Consider the following 10113-nt stretch of genomic DNA (forward strand, 5'->3'; position numbering starts at 1 on the left):
ACCACCACTTCCCCAAGACATACAAAGAAAGAGAAATAAAAACACACACATGTACACACGCACACACATGCGAGTGGGCATGTGGGAAACTCAAGATTCAGAGAGATAAGGGCAACATGGTACTTGGAACAACGGGACCCTCCCAGGTCTGAAATCCTGTGCATTTATTTTAACAGAAGGTCTGGGGTGAAGGGTGGGGGCGATGGGGGGTGGATCACGGCTGCCCACCTTTTGTATTTATAATTCAAATGCATTCACAGGATGACACAGACAGGAGAGAAGAGGGAGAAGTGTGGGAAGGTGTGTGAGCAGTTTCATTTTGCTTTACTTCCCCACCTGACGGTTGGGTGCTGTGGGCACCTGCAGGGAAAGCCTCACCACGGTGGGGGTGGTGGTGGAAAGACGGGCTTCCCTGCTGGACCTGGAGAGACTAGGGAAGGTGGGGGTGGCGGTCATTTCCGGGAGGAGCTCAAGACACGTTGGTCTTGACTGTGGCCAGTGTCTGGTCAAAGTTGCCAGGAGGTTAAAAAAAAAGGGTAGGGGGAATCTCTGCCGAGATGCATTTCCTAGGACACTTTTCCCTCGCTGGGGGAAGATGGATCCTGTGACTGTGACATCAGCTCTCCTCTGCTGTCCCTGTGGTCTGCTGGGGGGAGGAGGTGGGACACACTGGCCAGAGCTGAGGTGGGCAAAGCTGGCTTCCTGCTTGGTGCCCATTCTTACGGGGAGCTGTGCCCTCCTCAGTGCCCAGGGCTGGGCTGAGGTCTGCATACAGAGGAGGCAGAGGGCCCAGACAAAGGCCCCTGGGGATGCGTGGAGGCCTCTCTGGGTATGGGTGTCAGGGAGAGGGCTCCTGCCTCACCCCCAACTCCACCTCTTGCTACAGTGGCTCTTTTAGGGGACAGATCTCATTATGGTTCTGACACTGCTACTGTCACTAACCAACAGTACTGACAGTACCATCTCCCCAACTGTGACTTCCAGGGAGGTCCAGGAGGCCCAAGAGTGCCCACGTCCACAGTGGCGGTGTTGGGATAAAATCTGTCCTTTAGATTCTAGAGGTGAAGGGTAAGCAGGAAGAAGGAGGAGAAAACGTTTCCGTGGGATCCTCTTGAGTATTGGAAATAGGTCCACATTTGAACACCCCCTCCCACTCCTGGGGGGTTGGGGGGGGTGATTGGAGTAAAATAAGATGAGGAAATAGAGGAAGCATCTATTTGATGGCGTCTCTAGGTGCTAGCTACAGACTCATCTCTTTCCTGTGCAGGGAAGATGCTCTGAATTTATGCCACAGGCCTTACTCAGTGCACCGTGAAAACTTGAGTGGAGCACGGAAATTCTGGCTGCCTCAGTGTTCTCACCTCAAAAGTGACGCTAATTGAAAAAGCCAACGTGTTCCATTTATGTTTTGTTTCATACATTACAGCATGTTGTCATCTCTGCTGTAACTGCCCTGTGGGTACCTCAGGGGATATTTCAAGGTTAAATAGACAGGTAATTGCTTTGAAAATGTAAACACGTTATTAAACGTGAGGTATTATCTGATCCCTTTATTCAACACGGGCATTTCCCCCTTCCCAATGCCACCCTCAGTGCATATTTACCTAACCCTCCCCAAGAACACCCCTTCGCCCTGAATGAAGACGCCAAAGGAAAAACAGACCCCGAAAAGGTGTCCCTGTGTAGGGAGTAAATGGAATATTCTGAAGGGCATCCGCCTTTCTTATGTGAGGCGCCATTCCGTGCCCTTCCTCAGCTCCCACCTCAGGTTGCGTTTCATTCTGTTATTCGGAAGCCAAGACTTACTTTTTGTCTCTATAAAACATCCGCCCCTGTAGCTCTTCACCACCCCCTGGCGTTCCTCTCTCGCTATTTCTTAAGACTGGTGCTATTGAACAGGGGCGAGGGGAAAAAGGGTGGGCACAGAAAAAAGCTTAGGGGGGTTCTAATCGTCCTATTGAAAGGATTGGGTGTGTGCCTGAAAGGGCTCTATTTTTTTTTTTGGTTTAAACTTCCCTTCCTTGCCATTCCCTCACTGATCTTTTCCACTGTGAACGCAAAGAACTTGAGCCAAAAAGACTTGGGGGAGGGGGCTCGAAGTAAGAGAAAGGGCAGTAAGGGTGCTCGTTGATCTGCCAAAATACTTTGACCCCAAGTCGGGGGAAGTGAAGAGGGAGAGCGCTCCCCTGTTTGATCAACACTAAAGAAATCGGAGAGACATAAAAGGAAAATGAAGTGAACAACAATTAAAAAAATTCCCCGCTCACAACAATACAATCTATTTAAACTGCAGCTCATACTTTTCATACCAATGGTATGACTTTTCTGGAGTCCCTCTTCTGATTCTTGAACTCTGGGGCTGGCAGCTTGCAAAGGGGAAGCCGACTCAAGCGCCGCACGGGCAGGTTTACCAAAGGTCTCCAGTGGGTATTTTCTTTTTCTTAGCCCTGCCCCTGAATTGTCAGACGGCGGGCGTCTGCCTCTGAAGTTCGCAGTGATTTCCTTTAGAGCCTGGCCTTATCTCCGGCTGCACGTTGCCTGTTGGTGACTAATAACACAATAACATTGTCTGGGGCTGGAATAAAGTTGGAGCTGTTTACCCCCACTCTATGGGGGTTCAATATAAAAAGGCGGCGGAGAGCTGTCCGAGCCAGACGCGCTTCTGCATCTGCGCTGGCGCGAGCGCCGAGAGGGTCCTCGCGTCTCCGCCGCTGTCTCCGCGCGCCACCGCCGCGTGCGTCTCCAGACCGCTCCCGCTGCCTTCTCTCCCGGCAGAAACTTATTTTTCTCCCCGTTAGAGAGCACTTAGGCTGAAGGAGCGCTTTGAGAGCTGAATAACCAGAAGCGCTTGGAAGGAGCTGAAGCTGTTTTTCTTCGTTTTCCTTGGGTTTAGCTCGCAGGGGAGAATTTTGATCCCTTTTTCAGAATGGATTATTTCCCCATGATTTTCTCTCTGCTGTTTGTGGCTTTCCAAGGAGCTCCAGAAACAGGTAGGCACGTCGACTTGTAAATCGCTGAATGTTAACGTCTTCTTATGCACCTTCATGCTTTTCTTGCTTCTGTTTTTCCCTCTTTTTATTACAGCAGCTCAGATTTCAAGTGTCTGGGAATTATTGCTCAAAGCTACTTAAGTTTTCTAGTGGAAAAAAAAATTCCTCTATTGAATACAGTTGCTCCTCTTGCATTAAGATAACATTGCTATTGTTGCGTAGTGTATTTCTTTGGCTTTTAGAAATATAACTCAAGAAAAGACAAGACAGAGTTTAGCCAAATGTATATGTGCAATATATGTGTTCATACGGGTAATAGGACACAGAGAAACTCATATCTTATTCAAATACTGCTTTAATGTTGTGTTAATGTGTAAAATATTTAAACATTTCAGCTTGAAGCCAAGGAATTTTATTCAAGTCATTCAAGCAATATATGAGCAGTAAAATCACCTGCAGAACAGTCTGCTGAGTAACCCCCCAGGCGGTTTCAGGGTGAAGCAAATGTTTTCTTTAAAATTTGTCATTATTGACTTTAGGTTTCTTTTGGCAGGTTTTTGGCACCCAAAACAGTGTGAGCTCTATTTTCAGTTTTACTCACCTGTCCTGGGAGGGGAGCTGGGATAAATCTTGACTGCTTGAGGATTTAGATAGTATGTGTGCATCTGCCCCTTTCCCTCTTTTAGGGTCAATGCACTTTTTTTGTCTTTTCTTGACCCTTACTAAAGAGAAAGGATGTCAAGGGAATGAAAATCCTGGAATGTGTCTGATCATTTGAAATGTACAAAATTGGGCAGATAAGCTGCATGGCTAACTTGTCAGGGAGAAGAGGCGATGGTGCAGTGGGGACGGGGGAGGCAGTGAATCCCACACGTGCTGTGCTGCTCCCGGGACTCTGAATTCAAAATCCACAGAACCCTGACTAGGTCCCCCGAGCTGCTGCTCAGCCTCACCCTAGGTCAGTGGTTTCCGTGGGTTGATCTCCTGAAATGACTTGTGGAGCTGATTTCTCTTCTTTTTCTCCAATCATCTCCCCAAAGCTCTTGACCTCCACCTGTTTCAAGGAGTATATATCATCCGGGCGACTCCCCTGCCCCACACTAGGTCTGAAGTGGTGGGTGCTCCCCTAAATGGAAGGTCATCCTGCATGGAAAAGTGGCTCTGAATCTAGGAAGAGGTAGTGATTTATTTAGTGTTAGCCAATTTTAGGCCACTGTAGGTTGTGCTGTCCTACTAAGTTCCATGCAGAAGCCAACCCAAATTTCTAGCAGGCTGCATTTCCAAGCATTTCCTTGAAGGCTGCTTCCAGGCGGCTGCTAAGTCCCTTTTCAAGTGTTTGTTTCCATTGCACTTGTATAATCTCTCTGATGGTGGATAAGCCAATGGAGGTAAAGGAGAAGTCATGCGAAGGAGGAAAAACTAAAGTCTGTTTTTCCCTGTGTTTCTTGCTGAAGGCAGGCTGTATGCTTCATGTGCTTTTATCTGCTCTGCTAGGTCTGGCATCAGTACTGTGATCCAGCGCGCCTCGGGGCCTCTGAGGAGACATCTCCCTCTGACCTGCTCTTTCTCTCCCCAGCGGTCTTGGGCGCAGAGCTCAGCACAGAAGCGGATAGCGGAGGCGAGAAGGCCTCTCCCAGTGCACCCTGGAGGCCCCGCCGGTCCAAGCGCTGCTCCTGTTCCTCCTTGATGGATAAAGAGTGTGTCTACTTCTGCCATCTCGACATCATCTGGGTCAACACTCCCGAGTGAGTCTCTAGAGGGCATCGTAACTCTAGCCATTCCCTAGCTCTGGCTTCGCCAGAGACTGGAGCCCAGTTTCTCTAGTCACTTTTTGGAGGAGCTCCTGGTTTGGATTCTGAAGGTAGCATTTCTGACGGCATGAAAGTGCCTCAATGGGGCCAATGCCCCTCTGTTCCTGAAAAGAACAGCACAGCTTGGATCTTAGCAACAGAGGAGAGAGTCTTCTGAGGCCTGTGGCTCAGACTACTCATGACAGGGTAGATGGAAAGAGCTGACCGCAGGCAGGAGCTCCCTACATTTCTGAGGAGAAACTTTAAGTGTGGGGCTTTGTGGGGAATGTTCTTTCAGTGGGATCTGCCTGAAGTTGCTGAGTTCATATGTGGGTTAGCCCAACCTGTGCTCCTGATGGGAGGGCAGAGACTGAAGAGGCAGAAGGGCTTATAAAGAGTTATAATCCAATCCCTTCATTTTACCTATTAAACAAACCTAAGACCCAAAATGTTGAAGTCACTTGTGCAGGAATGAGTTTATGGCAGAGCTGGATCTAGAACCTGGATGTCCTGACTCCTCTGTCCTTCCCTTTAGGAAAGCCCATTTCAAGACAGCAATAGAAACATGGTCTGTACATTTCTCTTCTGCCTCCAGAGTGAAGAAAGCTGTTTTCCCCCTTTCACTCTGAAAACTAGTTCACCCATCAGAAGCAGTGGTAAACAAAAACATCCCTCCCATTATGGCGAGGGATGACCAAAATGCAAACAAAATCAAATCAAACTAAACAAAACCCACAAGGAGCCTAATACTTAGTAAGGTGATACCTCCAAGGGCAGGACTTGATTCCTTAGGTGAGAATCAAAATGGACACACTAGAGATTACTGGAGAGCCTTCTAGCAGTGAGTCCTTCCACAGTCATATGATATCATCAAATTGCAAGAGATGTGCAAACCTGGGCGTGAACTGTACACGCAGTAGTGTGTCTCCCCCGCCCCCTCAGGGGCACATTTAACATTATCATATATGACTCGAATTGAAAATAAGTTTCAAAATCTTGTGAGTCATGGTTTTGCTTTGAGGTTCCTCCCCCACAAATAGCTGTTAACGAAATAGAACTCTAGAAAAGGGAGAAAATATGAAACAGATACCAAAGGAGAGACGTTATAACTTTAGACAAAAAACAATGCTGCTTGTGTTGAGAAGAAATTGAACTTGGTAAGAGTTGAAATGGAATTTCATTGAGTTAGAAAAACCGGTTTTCTCCCAGTTGGGTACATTCACTCAGGGCCATTGGTGGGCATGTGATCCCAGCTGTTGAATCTCCTAAGTTTCACTACCAAGCGCCGTGTGGTGAGCTCCTTGTGTCCCAATGGAATGAGTTTGCCCCATGGAATGCATCATTTGGAAGACTAATAATTATGCTAATATCTTTGTTTCTCTCTTTTGATAATAGGCACATTGTTCCATATGGACTTGGAAGCCCTTCTAGATCCAAGCGATCCTTAAAGGATTTATTTTCTACAAAGGCCACAGACCACAGGACTAGATGCCAGTGTGCTAGCCAAAAAGACAAGAAGTGCTGGAATTTTTGCCAAGCAGGAAAAAAACTCAGGTGAATAGAAACACTTTGCTTTCGATCAGTTTTACAGCCTCCTGACCTCCTTCCTGTTATGGGGCTGCCTTCTTGTTTAAGAGAGATTAACAGAGACATTGAGAACACCTGAAGGTACTGTTGCTGAAATGTTTTTCCCTGTGTGTATTTTAACAGGAACCAAGACACTATGGAGAAAGGCTGGAATAACCAGAAGAAAGGAAAAGACTGTTCCACGCTTGGAGAGAAGTGTAGTCATCAGCAGCTGGCGGAAGGAAGAAAAATAAGAAGGTAAGAGGCTTCCACAAACAGCCAGCCCCCATCACCAACGCTAATGGTCTAATCCCCTGGTTATTCTAACCTTGATGGGAAAAGGGCTTAGAAGGAAATAACAAAGGGGATCTTCATGTTCTATAGCTTAAAAAGAGCAAAAGGAATCCCTCTCAAATATTTTCTTGAAGGCCTTGAATGCAGACTGTTGCCCACTGTACACTTTAGTGATCTTTAGCATATAGCCCTCAGTCTAAAGGTAGATTTTCCCAACAAGTTATATCTAGAGATACCTTTGTCGTTTAGTCATATCCAGTCTGTGCCTCTCCGAGTCAATATATTTATTGCTTTCCCTGAGAAATTAAAAATCATTTCAGGGAGAGTTTTTTTTTTTTTTTTATCAAATCAAAATGTCATGTATAATCAAGTTCTTCAAAAAGTAGCAGTTATTCGAATGGCCACAGGGAAAATAAAGTCATTAGGTAGGGTTGGTGAGAGTTAGAACATGCTGTTTTTTGGGTTTATTTATATATTTTTTTAATAGGGAAATGCATTTGGTGGAGAGCCAATGTCATTCCAAAATCTCTCTCTTTTTCTAGTCAGTCGTGAGCTGGGGCAGAGAAGGATCTGGATTAGGCAATACCGTAGGGTTGCTAGGAGCAGCTCAACAGTGATGTTTTGGAATTCACAAGCTGGAGGGAGGAAAGCTCCTTTTAGATCTGTCACATGTTCTACCTTTCCCTATCATGGTCAGTGGAAACTTTTCCTAGAAATCCAGGGGCAAGAAGTTCCATGATCAAAGTGTTCTGAGCACAGGCCTGGCAGTCATGAACCACCTCTGAGCCGTTTACTGCTGATGCATGAGCCATCCTCAGCTGTCTGTGACTTCACACTTGCCAGTGCCCTTTTCATATTTATGATCTCAGGCCACAAATGCTCCCCCAGATTACAAGATTATGTAAACCACAGTTTCTGAACTGACTCGGAAATTATTATTTTTTTCTATTAGTTCCTATTATATCAATTATGAAATCAACATTACAGTTCTTCCCTCTTTCTTTCTCCTGCAAAGAGAAAACATTAAACCTGCAAAAAAATTTTTTTTTAATTATCATAGAATATTTGCTTTGGGCCTTCCTGTACACCTCCTCTGTTTTTATTTCTTTTCCACTAAGTCACCTTTAATTCCTTTTGTGATTAAGAAGACATAGATGACTATTTGAAACCTATGCTGTATTAGTTTCTCCATAGAGTCGCATGGTGGTGGTGGTTGGGCTGGAGCTACAGAAGAAAAGAGAGTATCTCTAGTTTACCTTAAAATTGTATTTGATGCCCAACTCCCTTTAGATATGACCATAGCACCCTTCCTCTTTGCCCATCCCCCTCCATTCTAGGCATACGAGGCAGGCTTTGTTTTCACTTGAGGTTAGCGAAGAGTAGCATGCTGTTGCAGCTGGTGGTGAAAGTTCAGGAACTAGACTTAGATTTGTCTGTGCTGGATTCTAACCTTAGGTGTTTCTTTTGCCCAGAAAGGATTTTTTTTTTTAAGCTAACGTTTGTTTTCTCTTGTCTTGTTCTAATAGGTTGGAGGCCATGAGCAACAGCATCAAAGCATCTTTTCGTATTGCGAAGCTGAGAGCTGAGCTCTACGGAGAGAAGAAGGTGACCCACAACCGAACACATTGATTCCAGATCCTCGGGGCCTGTCTGAAGCCGCCTCCTCCACTGAGAGCCATGTGCCTGACTCTCACTCTCTCCACACCGGCTGGGATCAGAGCAAAAGCATCCTCCCTGCTTAGACCATTTCATGTTCCAGACTGGCAAAGGATCAGCGTCCTAGTTCTAAACATTCCAAGAAAGGTTAAGGAGTCCCCCAACCCGTCTTCATTTGCTTCCATCAGTGGTAACTGCTTTCGTCTCTCCTTGTTGGGGGCGACAATGGACCACTCAAAGAAAGCAGAGAGACACAGTGACCCGCCAATTAGGGTGGCATCCTCCAGAGGGAGGCAAGGAGATTCCACCTGCTGGTGGGGTTCCTGAAGAGGATCCCAAGGGAGTGTTTGTGTCTCACTCAGGCGCCTGGCACATTTCAGGGAGAAGCTCCAAAGTCCACGCAAAGATTTTCTGAGGAATGCACAAATTGAAGACACTCGAAGGACAAACACTCGAGTAAAAAAAAAAAAAGACTTTGTTCTTTTAATTCATAAAATGCAAAACTTAAAGAAACTGTTACTACTGTAAATCAGGATGTGTTTCATGAATGAGTCTACCTCACCCACCTATATTGCACTCTGGCAGAAGTATTTCCTTTAATTATTGCCTCCTCAAACTCTTCCCCCACCTTCTGCTCCCTCTCCCAACACCCCCATACTAAATCCTAGCCTCATAGAAGTCTAGTCTAATGTGTCAGTAGTAGATATAACATTTTCATGGTAGTCTACTAGCTCTGATCCATAAGAAAAAAAGATAATTAAATCAGGAGATTGCCTTACCTTGATTTTTGGAAACACAATGGTATAGGGTTGGTTATGAAAGACATTGAAGAGTAAACATTGGTTATGCTTTAAAGCAGTAAAATTATTTTCCTTTACATAACTGGCTAATGGAAGAGGTTGGATTAAATTTGGATGTACTTATATTTTTATAGATATTTATATTCAAACAATTTATTCCTTATATTTACCATGTTAAATATATGTTTGGGCAGGCCATATTGGTCTATGTATTTTTTTAAAATGTATTTCTGAATGAAATTGAGAAAATGCTTTGTTTTGCCTATCAAGGTAACGACGTTAGAAAATAAATATTTTTTTCCCTACTGTACTGGTTTTGAATCACTTCTGAAATTCCCAAGAAGTGGGCCAAAGTGGTAAGAATTATGTAGGGGAATGGTTAAAGATGGTTTCTTAGAAAGGTGACAGTTGAAAAGAAAATAGTCTTGGCTAATTAAAAAAAGAATTTGGTCTATATCTTAAAAGTTGCCTTTAGACTGCATTAATGTAAAAACAAAACGAAAAACCAGCTTTAACGCCTCTGTCATTCCCTGCCTCGCAGCCTTCTGCTTCCCCTTCACCTGAAAACTCTCCAAGGACTTCATCCATTAACTCTGCATAGGCTGTTAGACAGGATCCAGCAGTTTAAGCTGATGGTGTGGTGAGAGGTGCTTTCTCCATATTAATGGACTGAAGGAAGCAATGGCAAGGTGACCTCTCAAAATGTACCTAGTTATACACAGTTCCACAGAGTTGCTTTGAGGAAATGGCCTGCTCAGAGGAAGGAGGGGCGCCCAAGCTCTTTTTATTTGCTCAGATCAAGAATTTTGTTTATTAAGGAACAATGAGTACCTTTGCTTCTTCATGGTAGCCCAAGCCAGACACAAGCCCGTGGAGGTAGAGATGCCCAATGCTGATTCTAGGTCTCTTGCGTCACAGCACCATCCTCCTCTCCACGTTGCCTTGGCTGGCCTTGCCAAACCACTGGGGAGAATAGTATTGTGAGTGGTTGTTACCAACAGAAGCCCGTAAGAGCTT

At 45.2% G+C, this 10113-nt stretch overlaps 1 protein-coding gene across 1 annotated transcript; it reads left to right on the plus strand.

Moving 5' to 3' along the window:
• The first annotated feature begins 2425 nt into the window (after positions 1 to 2425).
• EDN1 (endothelin 1) lies at positions 2426 to 9401 on the plus strand. Its single transcript, XM_004432117.3, has 5 exons — positions 2426 to 2990; positions 4567 to 4735; positions 6176 to 6334; positions 6491 to 6604; positions 8167 to 9401. Exons 1-5 carry the CDS (start codon positions 2927 to 2929, stop codon positions 8267 to 8269), a joined length of 609 nt encoding a protein of 202 aa, XP_004432174.1. The 5' UTR covers positions 2426 to 2926; the 3' UTR covers positions 8270 to 9401.
• Positions 9402 to 10113: the final 712 nt, after the last annotated feature.

Source organism: Ceratotherium simum, chromosome 13 (assembly GCF_057802395.1).
Source record: "Ceratotherium simum simum isolate JZ-2026a chromosome 13, ASM5780239v1, whole genome shotgun sequence".
Classification (NCBI taxonomy): Eukaryota; Metazoa; Chordata; class Mammalia; order Perissodactyla; family Rhinocerotidae; genus Ceratotherium; species Ceratotherium simum.